The 13213-nt window shown below is 45.0% G+C and overlaps 1 protein-coding gene across 1 annotated transcript in view; it reads left to right on the top strand.

Annotated features, from left to right (window-relative positions):
• LOC105548711 (S-adenosyl-L-methionine-dependent tRNA 4-demethylwyosine synthase) overlaps positions 1-13213 on the top strand; it is a 268689-nt gene that overhangs the window by 39631 nt on the left and 215845 nt on the right. Inside the window, exon 7 of the mRNA XM_011992876.1 lies at positions 6532-6654. Coding sequence (XP_011848266.1) covers positions 6532-6654 — 123 coding nt within the window. The remainder of the gene's footprint in view (positions 1-6531; positions 6655-13213) is intronic.

Raw genomic sequence — 13213 nt, 5'->3', positions numbered from 1 at the left:
TAAAAATACAAAAAAAAAAAAAAACTAGCTGGGCGAAGTGGCGGGCACCTGTAGTCCCAGCTGCTCGGGAGGGTGAGGCAGGAGAATGGCGTGAACCCGGGAGGCGGAGCTTACAGTGAGCCAAGATCCGGCCACTGCACTCCAGCCTGGGCGACAGAGCGAGGAAGTCTCAAAAAAAAACAAAAACAAAAAACCTGGTTGTAACAAAAGCTAATGGAGCAGTCCCTTCAACTGCAAAGTGTGCCTGAGGCAACTGCCCTCATTTTAGCTCAAATAAACCCTTTAAACTATATTTTGGCTAGGTGCAGTGGCTCACCCCTGTAATCCCAGTCCCAGTGCTTTCCAAGGCCAAGGTGGGAGGATTACTTGAGGCCAGGAATTAGAGACCAGCCTGGGCAACATAGTGAGACACTGTCTCTAATTTAAAAAAGGGTCCAGGCATAGTGGCTCACACCTGTAATCCCAGCACTTTGGGAGGCCGAGGCGGGCAGATCACGTGAAGTCAGGAGTTCAAGACCAGCCTGGCTAACATGGTGAAACCCTGTCTCTACTGAAAATACAAAAAAAATTTAGCTGGGTGTGATGGCAGGCGCCTGTAATCCCAGCTACTCGGGAGGCTGAGGCAGGAGAATTGCTTGAACCTGGGAGGTGGAGGTTGCAGTGAGCCGAGATCATGGTACTGCAGTATAGCCTGGGTAACAAGAGCGAAAACCGCATCTCAAAAAAAAAATGTTTTGTGTCTCACCTTTTAGATCTATGCGTCTCATGGATATTTCTGTCTTTATTTTACTTGACTTCTCAGCAGCATTTGTCATAGCTGATTCCTCCTTTGAATCTATCTTCCTGACTTTCATGACGTCATTGTCATAGAGTTTCTCCTTTTTTACTTGGGGTCTTTTCCTTTTCTTTATTCAGCCTCTGCATGTTGGAGTGATTCAGGTTTGGTGCTGGATTATGCGCTGACACTCTCTTCCTGGGTGATCTCATCCAGTTTCACGACTTCAGACATCGTCCACGTGCCAGTTATTCCCACATTCGTACTTCCAGATCCAGGGTCAACCCTGAATTCTCTTCTCATGTATGCCTTTTAAAAATTTATTCTTGTATATCTGATGCTTCACAAATCCAAAATGGAGCTCTTTATCTCCACCCTTCTGTTATGTTCCACTGTCGTGTTTCCCATCTCAGGAAACACTCCCACCGTCTCAGTGGCTTAAAAAGAAACCTAAGAGCTGTGCTTGATTCTTTCCTTTGCCTCATTCCTGTATTGAATTCCTCAGTAAGTCTGGTTCCTTCTTTGTCCAAAACAGAGGTCAGCAAACTTTCTATGAAGGGCCGGTTAGTCAATATTTTCAGCTTTGTGGGCCACATGGTTTTTGTTGAAACTGTCAAGTCTGCCATTGTGTCAAGAAAACAGCCATAGGGGACATGTAAATGAATTGTCATGTTGAGATCTGGCCGGAGGCTGCCTGGATTTGGCCGTAGTTTGCAAACCTCTGGCTTAAAATATTTCATATCCATCCAATTCCCTCCATCTCTACTGCTAACATGCAAGTTCAAGCCATATTGCTTGACCAGACTACTGTAGCAGCCACATATTTTGTCCTCCTATCTCTTCTCCATCTATCATTCAGAGTAGACTTTTTTGGGGCACACGGGGTGGGGAACAGGGTCGTTCCCAGGCTGGAGTATAGTGGCACACTCTTGGCTCACTGCAGCAACCTCCTGGGCTCAAGCCATCCTCCTGCGTCAGCCTCCTGAGTAGCTGGGACTACAGGTGCACAGCACTGTGCCCGGCTAATTTTTGTATATTTTGTAGAGACAGGGTTTCACTCTGTTGTCCAGGCTGATCTCAAACTCTTGGGCTTAAGTGATCTACCTGCCTTGGCTTTCCAAAGTGATTACAGTCGTGACCCGCCACACCCGGCCTCAGAGTAATCTTTTTTTTTTTTTTTTTTTTTTTAAGGCAGAGTCTCGCTCTGTCGCCCAGGCTGGAGTACAGTGGTGCGATCTCGGCTCACTGCAAGCTCCGCCTCCTGGGTTCACACCATTCTCCTGCCTCAGCCTCCCGAGTAGCTGAGACTACAGGCGCCTGCCACCACGCCTGGCTAATTTTTTGTATTTTTAGTAGAGACCGGGTTTCACCATGTTAGCCAGGATAGTCTCAATCTCCTGACCTCGCGATCCGCCCGCCTCGGCCTCCCAAAGTTGCTGGGATTGCAGGTGTGAGCCACCGCGCCCGGCCAAGTAATCTTAAAAGTACAAATCAGATCATGTTACCCTCTTGTTTAAAAGTGATTTTTCATTGCTGCTTTCATAAAAACTTCATTTCTTAGTGTGACCTTAGCACCTAATCTGACTCTTGAATTTCTCCATTGTCATCCTACTATTCTCTGTCTTCCTCTCCAACCTCTAGCCATGTGGTCTCCTTGGTGCTAAAAATATTTGTCAAGGCCGGGCGTGGTGGCTCATGCCTGTAATCCCAGCACTTTGGGAGTTCGAGGCGGGCGGATCACAAGGTCGGGAATTCGAGACCAGCCTTACCAACACTGTGAAACCCTGTCTCTATTAAAAATACAAAAATTAGCTGGGCATGGTGGCGGGCACCTGTAATCCCAGCTACCCGGGAGGCTGAAGCAGAAGAATTGCTTGAACCTGGGAGGCGGAGGTTGTGGTGAGCTGAGATCGCGCCCCTGCACTCCAGCCTGGGCGACAGTGAGACTGTGGTCTCCAAAAAAAAAAAAATTTTTTTGCCAAATAAGTTTGAATATCCAACCTTCTGCTCACCTGTTACTCTTTAGTTCAGGCCAGCATCTTTTCTTCCCAAGGGGATTGTCATACATTGTTCAGATTTATCCTTGTCTGTAGTCTTGTTTCCCTTAAATTACCTTGTGTCTTCCCAGTTGAGTGAGCTATTGAAATGCAGGTTTGTGTTATTTCTCTGTTCAGACCATGTTAGACGCTTCTCGTTCTCTCTTTCCAGGGCAGGCAAGATCCTTTGCAGTCCGGCCCACATCTTTCTCTGCTACATTTTCTCCCCATGTCGTATGCTTTATTCTCCATCTGCTGGTACTTTCTGAGTGGTGGACAGTAGCTAAATGCCTCGTGGTGCTTGCCTCGGTGACTTTGCCCATCCCCTTCCAACAGCATTCCCACATGTCTTTCCCTGGCCAGGCCTGTTTACTTACCCTTCACATATGACTCAGGTATCGTGGCTCCTTTTCATATTCCTAAACCCTGTCATTAAAGCCCCTTTAAATGTAGCATCTGTATGTCTCTTACTGGATTGCAATCTTTGTGGGGACCAGGGGAATGTGTTGCATTAATTTTCTAGCACTACTGGCTACCATGAGTATATTCAGTGTTCAAGAGAACTTTTGAAGTTTCCCAAGGTCACAGAGCCAAGTTAATAGCAGTTTTGATTTGATTTTATGTGAAGATGAAATAGGTTCGTTTTGGAAAAAGTAAATTCTCGACATGAGTCTTTCCATCAGAAACTCGAGTCTAAGGAGAAGTTATCAAGGAGAGTCTAGGACAGGGATCAGCAAACAGGCTCACTGGCCAGATGCAGCCTATTGCCTGTTGTTTTTTGAAACAGGGGCCAGTCTGTCCCCCAGTCTGGAGTGCAGTAGTTAGTGCACAGCTCGCTGTAGCCTCTAATTCCTGGGCTCAAGCAATCCCCCTATCTCAGCCTCCTGAGTAGCTGGGTCTACAGGCGTGCACCACCATGCCCAGCCAAGTTTTTTTCTCTTTTGTAGAGATGGGGTCCCACTGTGTTGCCCAGACTGGTCTCAAACTCCTGAACTCAGGCAATCCTCCTGCCTTGGCCTCCCAAACTGTTGGGATTACAAGTGTGAGCCAGTGCACCCAGCTTGTTTTTTAATTTTTTAAAATACAGGTTTTGGGAGAATAGCCATGCTCATTTATGTGTTGTCATAGCTGCTTTAGTGTTAGAGGGGCAGATTTGCGTAGTTAAGACAGGATTGTATGTCCCACAAGGTCAGAAATACTTACAATTTGGTGTTTTACAGCAAAAGTTATACTGACTTCTTGTCCAGGATAATATGGGGAGATTGGACCAGATGATCCCTGATGTCTCTTCTGTGTCTAAGATTCTGAAATGTGTTGGAAATGATGAGGTAGGAGCACAGGACACATGGGCAATACGGAACTTACTGCAATTCTAGGAAAATGAGTACATCAGGAGATCCTAATACTGAAGGTATTCTTATATATTTAGACAAACTGGTTGGGAAACATTGGACTAGAAGATCTAAAAATGGACTAATTGTTAGAAAGTATGTTTCAGGTAGTATACTTGACTCTCCTTGACAGCTTGGTCATGAGGCTGGGATATCAGGGTGGAGTTAACTGGCAGAGATTTTCTGTTGAAGCTGGGCTAAATTAAAGAACACATCCATACACTTATTTCTGGGATCAGTTTATTTTGTCATCTGGAAGCAAGGCAGAGAAGACTACTCATTTATTGACAAAGCAAAAGAGATACCAGGGAGCCACCCACAGTGCTGCTTCTGTAGTCTCAGGCTTGGTTTGTAGTAGAAGAGGGTTAGATTGTCCATGGTAATCCTATCATCTGGCGCAGGATAAGGAGTGACCTTGTCTAAGGGGGGCTGTTTTATTTTGTATTGAACACTTGATCAGCAGCATCTGATTATATGATATCTCTCTGCTATGCTGTGGGGCATATTGGCCTGTATATGAAGGTTATTGACATTTTGTTTCTTTTAATTTAATTTAATTGTTTTCTTTTTTTTTTGTTCACTCTGTTGCCAAGGCTGGAGTGCAGTGTTGCGATCTTGGCTCACTGCAACCTCCACTTCCTAGGTTAAAGCAATTCTCCTGTCTCAGCCTCTGGAGTAGCTGGGACTACAGGTGCATGCCACCACACCTGGCTAATTTTTGTATTTTTAGTAGAGACAGGATTTCACCATGTTGGTCAGCAGGTCTCGAACTCTTGACCTCAGGTGATCCATCTGCCTTGGCCTCCCAAAGTGCTGGGATTACAGGCATGAGTCCCTGTGCCCGGCCTGTTTCTTTTAATTTTAAAGTGACCCTTGAGTTACTCAGAAAGTACCTGCTGTTGAAAACAAACAACTACTTCACCTCTTAAAAATCTCTTTATCAGCTGGGCACGGTGGCTCACATTTGTAACCCCAGCAATTTGGGAGGCTGAGGCGGGCAGATCACCTGAGGTCAGGAGTCTGAGACCAGCCTGGCCAACATGGTGAAATCCCATCTCTACTAAAAATTTAAAAATTAGCCGGGTGTGATGGTGCATGCCTGCAGTCCCAGCTACTCTGGAGACCGAGGCATGACAATTGCTTGAACCCAGGAGGTAGAGGTAGAGCCAAGATCATGCCACTGCACTCCAGCCTGGGTGACAGAGCGAGACTCAAAACAACAACAACAACAAAACAAACAAACAAAATCTCTCTATTGTTTGATTCTGCCTTATCCTCCATTGGAGAAAGGGATGAAGGCTGCCACGTGTTAGCCGAGATTTCTTAACTTCTCTAGCTTTAATTTCCTCATCTATGAGATGATGTTGAACCTATCTACATCATAAATAGTTGAGGATGAAATGAATGGGTATATGAACATTGTGCTGGGGACGTAGTAGATACTCCGCAAATGTGTCTCCCCAGTGATGTCACATTTCCTCTACTTCTGCTTGGCATGTGTCTTGTTCCCCTGAGCCCAGCTCATGTCACTGTGACGTGGGAGGGCAGGTGAAGTGTTAGTTGTTCTCACTCCATCATGCGCTTTCATAGTTATGAGTCTGATGCTAAAGACTTAAGATTTATTTCTTCATTGTTGTTTTTGTTGTTTTGTAGAGATGAGGGTTTCACTATGTTGCCCAGGCTGGTCTTGAACTCCTGGCTTCAAGTGACGCTTCTGCATCAGTCTCCTAAGTAGTTGGGACTATAGACATGTGCTACCACATCTGTCTAATTGTGTACATTTTTTGTAGCAATGTGGTCTTGCTGTGTTGCCCAGGCTGGTTTCAAACTCCTGACCTTAAGCAGACCTCCCATCTTAGCCTCACAAAGAGCTGGGTGAGCCACCATACCCAGCCTGGATTTTATTTTTAAATTAAGAATTTATAGATAGCCGGACGCTGTGGCTCACGCCTGTAATCTCAGCACTTTGGGAGGCTGAGGTGGGTGGATTACCTGAGGTCAGGGTTTCAAGACCAGCCTGGCCAACATGATGAAACCCTGTCTCTACTAAAAATACAAAAATTAGCCGGATGTGGTGGTATGCACCTGTGATCCTAGCTACTTGGGAGGCTGAGGCAGGAGAATCACTTGAACCCAAAAGGCGGAGGTTGCAGTGAGCCGAGATCACGCCACTGCACTCCAGCCTGGGTGACAGAGCGAGACCCTGTCTCAAAAAAAAAACAAACAAACAAGAATTTAGAGACCTAGTGAATTCTTAGTGTGGGAGGGAGTGTAAGAGAATTTTGCCTTTGCCCCTTTGAACACTGTTTCTGAAGCATTTCTCTTCCAGGAGGAAGAGCCCTTTGAGAGCTCCAGTGAAGAAGAGTTTGGTGGTGAGGACCGTCAGAGCCTAAATTCCATTGTTGATGTTGAAGATTTGGGCAAAATTATGGATCATGTGAAGAAAGAAAAGGTACCATTACTTTGGGAAATGTTGCACTTGGCTCCCGCAGTTGGTTAACATTTAGTATTTATTGCTATATAGTCCATCTGAGCTCACAAGAAGAGTTTCATTTCTCTAGCTTCTGTCTTGAGGGTTTTATAATTTTTTTTTTTGCCATTTTTCATGAGCATGGTGAACATCTCAGCCCTGTGAAAGTCAGCTCATCAGAGGATAAGCAGGAGATTTGAGAACAAGGACTGAGGACAGTGTGGATCAGGGGCGTCCAATCTTTTGGCTTTCCTGGGCCACACTGGTAGAAAAATTGTCTTGGGCAACACATAAAATACACGAATGATAGCTGATGAGTTTAAAAAATATCGCAAAAAAAAAATCTTACAATGTTTTAAAAAAGTTTATAAATTTGTGTTGGGCCAGTGGGCTGTGGTTTGGACACGCTTGGTGTAGATGGTCAGAGAGATTTTATTCAGGGCTCTTTGAAGATGAACAACATGATAGGATTTATTATGGTTGAGATTCCAAGTGAAACTCCAGTGTTAATTTGCTTCTCTGCTGTATAGACTAAGTGTTGTTGGGGCTTAAGGATGGCAGCCTGGTCTGTGGGTGTGGAGATCAGCGTGAGTGGGGCCCCTAGGAATCCAGGAAATATCAGTCTGGGATGTGACTGTTTCAGTGACTAGATGACTAGATGAATGTGAGAATGTACGATGCAGTAGGATTTCATGCTTCAAAAAGATTAATGAACATAATAGACTATATTACATCAAATAAAAAAAGAAATTAGTCAGCCGGGTGCGGTGGCTCACGCTTTTCTATATGATTCAAAATCTAGAAGCAATAAAAAACATTAAATTTATGAATGACTTTAAAGTATTTTACCTGGGCATAAGGAAAATCAAAAGGCAAAACAGGAGAAACTATTTGCCCCTTATATCTCAGACAAGGTGTTTATCTTTTTACTATACAATGAGCTCTTAAAAAAAGGCAGACCTGCAGGCACGGTGACTCACGCCTGTAATCCCAGCACTTTGTGGTGGCCGAGGCAGGCACATCACGAGGTCAGGAGATTGAGACCATCCTGGCTAATACAGTGAAACCCCATCTCTACTAAAAATACAGAAAATTAGCTGGGCGCAGTGGCAGGTGCCTGTAGTCCCAGCTACTCGGGAGGCTGAGGCAAGAGAACGGTGTGAATTCCGGAGGCGAAGCTTGTAGAGAGCCGAGATTGTGCCACTGCACTCTGGCCTGGGTGACAGAGCAAGAATCTGTCTCAAAAACAAACAAACAAACAAAAAAGGCAGACCTGGCCGGGTGTGGTAGCTCATGCTTATAATCCCAGCACTTTGGGAGGCTGAGGCAGGTGGATCACTTGAGGTCAGGAGCTCGAGACCAGCCTGACCAACATGGCAAAACCCCATCTCTACTAAAAAATACAAAAAAAATTAGCCGGGCGAGGTGGCGGGCACCTGTAGTCCCAGCTACTTGGGAGGCTGAGGCATGAGAATCTCTTGAACCCTGGTGGCAGAGGTTGCAGTGAGCTGAGATCATGCCACTGCACTCAAGCCTGGGCAACAGAGTGAGACTCCGTCTCAAAAAAAAGGCAGACCTGGCCAGTTGCTGTGGCTCACACCTGTAATCCCAATACTTTGAGAGGCTGAGGCAGGTGGATCACTTGAGGTCAGGAGTTTGAGACCAGCCTGACCAACATGATGAAAACCTGTCTTTACTGAAAATACAAAATTAACTGGGTGTGGTGGTGCATGCCTATAATTCCAGCTGACGAAAAATATAGTAGAAAATGTTGACAAAACACATGAATAAGAATTTCTCAGAAATGACTCTACAAAGAGATTTAAACATGAAAAGATGCTTAACTTTACTTGTAATAAGAGAAATACAAATGAAAACTACACTGATAAACATTTCTCACCTTTCAGAATATAATAACCAAAACTCAAAAGCTGGATGACATACTCAGTTAGGCGAGGCTGTGAGTAAACAGGCACTCATACCTTGCAGGTGGGAGTCCAGGATGGTCTAGCCTGTATGGAAGGGCTTTTGGCAGTTTTTACCAAAGTCACATAGGCATTTATCCATTATCCAGCAGACCCAGTTGTATGAATTTGCCTTAAAGATACAGCTTCATTAATGCAAAACAGTATTTCCACAGGCTTACGCATTGCAGCATACATAGCAAACAACTGTGTCCAGTACTGGTTGAAAAAGGCATGGTATATCCACACAATGGAATGTTGTTGTGTGGCTCTGAATAACACTATGGTGGATTGATATGCATTACTGTGATTTCCAAGTGGTGTTGGATTTGATTTGGAGGCTGATATGGACTTAAGATTTTAAAAAATGTGCACTTATATTTGCAAACTTAGTTTAAATATGCATATATCTGTGTGTGTGTGTGTGCATATATATATATAAATAGTATTTTCTGGCTATGTTCACTGAAAGGACTTTGCATGTTTTGACATCGATTCTCTGGCACCAAATGGGTACCTTGTAGTTCAGTTCAATTCTGATATGTCTTACCCAGAGTTAGTGTCTGACTGCATAGGTTTAGGGCACAGTCCTATAGAAGACCGCCCTGACTTCAGATACCAGCTGGAAGTCTCACAGCTACCTACTCTTTTGCCGGAATGACTCTCAGAATTCCCCGAAAGCTCTATACTTAAGATTGCTGGTTTGGTTTTTGTTTTTTGATGTTTTTGAGACAGGGTCTCACTCCTTCATCCAGGCTGAAGTACAGTGGTGTGATCATGGCTCACTGCAACCTTGAAATCCTGGGCTCAAGGGATCCTCCCATCTTGGCCTCCCGAGTAGCTGGGACTACAGACATGCACCAACACGCCAAGAACGTTTTTAATTTTTTTGTAGAGACAAGGTCTCGCCATGTTGCCCAGGCTGATCTAGGTTGCAGTTTTATTATAAAGGCCACAGATCAGAAACGGTCAAATGGAAGACATGGGCATGAGGAAGAGACATGGAGCTTCTGTGTCCTCTCCTCTGGGAATCCAGGCACATCAGTGTGTTCCTCAACCAGGAAGCCCCACTGAGCTTCAGTGTCCAGGGTTTTTGTTGTTGTCCCATCATGCAAGCACGATTGGTTAAATCATTTGGTAGTTGATTAAGCTCAATCTCCAGTGAACTTCTTTTCCTCAAAGATCAGGCTGGCCCTAAATTCTAATCCTCTAATCACGTGATTTCTTTCTGGTGATCAGCCTTCATCCTGAATCTGTTACTTAGGAAATGCCAAGGTTTTCTAAAGCTATGTATCAAGAACCAGGGTCAAAGACCAGATATATGTGGCCAGGTGTGGTGGCTCATCCCTGTAATCCCAGCACTTTGGGAGTTTGAGGCAGGCAGATCACCTGAGGTCAGGAGTTCAAGACCAGCCTAACCAACATGGTGAAACCCCTCGCTACTAAGAAAAAAATACAAAAATTAGCTGGGCGTAGTGGTACGTGCCTGTAATCCCAGCTACTCAGGAGGCTGAGGCAGGAGAATCGCTTGAACCCGGGAGATGGAGGTTGCAGTGAGTTGAGATTGCACCATTGTACCGTGCCTGGCCCAGATATATTCTTTATTGTGCCACAGACCCAGAAATAATGAATATATTAAGCACTCAGATCTTGTTTTTCTGAATACCGTTCCTTATAATAAAGGGCTTGTTTCAGGACTGGCGAAAGAAGGGTAACAGATGAGCCCTGGAACATCTTATTGAACAAGTGGGGCCTCAGAGACTTATGGAGACCTGCCAAAAAGACATAGGAACCAACTCAAAGGGTTTCTTACAGGCCAAACTTGGAACAATTTGAGCTTCAAAAAGATTAATGAACATAATAGATTATATTACATCAAATAAAAAAAGAAATTAGTCAGCCGGGTGCAGTGGCTCACGCCTGTAATCCCAGTACTTTGGGAGGCTGAGGTGGGCGGATCACCTGTGGTCAGGAGTTCGAGACCAGCCTGGCCAACATAGTGAAACCCCCATCTCTACTAAAAATACAAAAATTAGCCAGGTGTGGTGGCACACACCTGTAGTCCCAGCTACTGGGGAGGCTGAGGGAGGAGAGTCACTCGAACCTGGAAGGCGAAGGTTGCAGTGAGCTGAGATTGCACCATTGCACTCCAGCCTGGGCAACAGAGCAAGATTCCTTCTCAAAAACAAAACAAAACAAAACAAGTTGATTTAAGCAAGGATTGTGTGAAATGTCTTTGGGGAATAGATATTCAATGTGTCAAAATACCATCCCACAAACTAAACCAACTAGAAATGAGGAATAAGTGGGGAAACCCCCCCATATATTAGTTTCTAATTTCTAATTAGAAACTATTAGTTTCTAATATATTAGTTTCTAATCCCTCTGATTACAAATGGAGAGATCAGGGGATTCCCACCTATACTAAGCAACCACATTTAGCATCATCGTTTCTGATAAAATTGGACTCAAGTTCCTCCTGATACGATGTATATAGCAAGACACACACACATCATCATCTGTGTAGTTTTGCGTCAAAAAATGTTTGGCTTGAATCTTATCATGGGGAAACAATCAGACAAATCCAGTATTTGCCACAAGCTTTTTAGATTCTGTAAATGTCAATGTCATAAACAATAACAACAAGAAAACATGGTGAGGCGATCACCATTCTAGGATTAAAAGAGACAATGTGGCTCACGCCTGTAATCCCAGCAGTTTGGGAGGCTGAGGCAGGTGGATCATGAGGTCAGGAGATCAAGACCATCCTGGCTAACACTGTGAAACCGCATCTCTACTAAAAATTGAAAAAATTAGCTGGGCGTGGTGGCTGGTGCATGTAGTCCCAGTTACTCTGGAGTCTGAGGCGGGAGAATGGCGTGAACCCAGGAGGCGGAGCTTGCAGTGAGCCGAGATTGTGCCACTGCACTCCAGCCTGCGCGACAGAGCAAGACTGTCTCAAAAAAAAAAAAAAGAGACAATGAAAAGAGACCCCAAATGCATTTTGTAAATTTTAGTCTTCGATCAAAGAGAAAAGATCATTGTTTGGACATTTTGGGAAATTTGCAGTGGGTTTTTTGTTTTTTTTTTATTTTTTATTTTTGGAGACAGGGTCTCACTCCGTCACCCAGCGTATTTGTTAGCTGCTGTTTTGGATCTCCATAGGGTTTGGGAGCAGCTGCAGGGAGGGAGGACAGATAAAGAGAAGTAATCTGGGCGTGCAGAATCACGCATGTAATCCCAGCACTTTGGGAGGCCGAGACGGATGGATCACTTGAGCTCAGGAGTTTGAGACCAGCCTGGGCGACATAGCGAAACCCAGTCTCTACCAAACATACAAAAGCAAAAATCAGCCAGGTGTGATGGCGCCTGTAACCCCAGCTACTCAGGAGGCTGAGGCAGGAGAATCGCTTGAGCCTGGGAGGCAGAGGTTGCAGTGAGCTGAGATCGTGTCACTGCACTCTAGTCTGGATGACGGGAGTTAGACTCTGTCTCAAAAAAAAAAAAGGAAAAGTGAAAGTTCTTACTTGATCACTGCTGTCATAGATGTCTTTGTGCTCTCTCTCCTAGTCATGTGTTTTGAGTTGACTCTCTTTCCAGGGAATGTTTTCATGGCTTCTTAGGAGATACTTGCTATGACCATCTCCCTGGCAGGTCCCTTGCCCTGAGCAAAATGTACTCTGAGAAGCTGAGAGGTGTACTTCTTTTTCTTTTTCCTTATTTTTTGAGCCCATTTCCTGGCAGTATACCTTTTCTATACTTCCCGGAAGTATACCTTTGTTTTTTTTTTTTTGAGATAGAATCTTACTGTCTCATCCAGGCTGGGGTGCAGTGGCACAATCTCAGCTCACTGCAACCTCTGCCTCCCAGGTTCAAGCGATTCTCCTGTGTAAGCCTCTTGAGTAGCTGCTATTACAGGTGCGTACCACCACGCCTGGCTAATTTTTGTATTTTTAGTAGAGACGGAGTTTCACCATGTTGGCCAGGCTGGCCTTGAACTCCTGACCTTAGGTGATCCGCCTGCCTGAGCCTCCCAAAGTGTTGGGATTCCAGGTGTGAGCCACCGTGCCTGGCCAAGAAGTATACTGATGGCTGCTTAGTCCCTCCTCTGTGCCCTGCCTCTCTGGCTTCTCTTTTGAAATCTGTCACCTGCTCTCTGCTTTACTTGACCAATGGGTCAGGATCTGAGATCTCCCTCGCCCCCATCCTGCTGTCAGGGGAACACTCCTGAGTTCTTTATTTGGAGGGGACAGGCCAATTCCTACCCAGCAGTAGTGCTCACTTGCTAATGCAAGTAGCTGATCTGTTTGCTTCTAAATTTCCTGCGTGGCAGCCATACCTCAATCTGTAATCCTCTGAGGGCGGGGGATACAGAGCAACTTCTTTGAGAGGCTGGGATTGGCACTTTTCTTGTGGGGCTAGAGATAAGAGGCTGACAGCTCCCTGCAGCCTCTCTCCTTTTGAGGGAAAAGTACCTTACCAACATTCTCCAGAGAAATCTTCAAAAACCCTGTCTCATTACCTCCATTCTCTACTCTTTCATCTCCATGATCTGGGGGAGCCTTTTTTTTTTTTTT

The sequence above is a fragment of the Mandrillus leucophaeus genome, unplaced genomic scaffold (assembly GCF_000951045.1).
Source record: "Mandrillus leucophaeus isolate KB7577 unplaced genomic scaffold, Mleu.le_1.0 Scaffold42, whole genome shotgun sequence".
Classification (NCBI taxonomy): domain Eukaryota; kingdom Metazoa; phylum Chordata; class Mammalia; order Primates; family Cercopithecidae; genus Mandrillus; species Mandrillus leucophaeus.
This window is presented reverse-complemented; position numbering and strand designations above follow the sequence as displayed.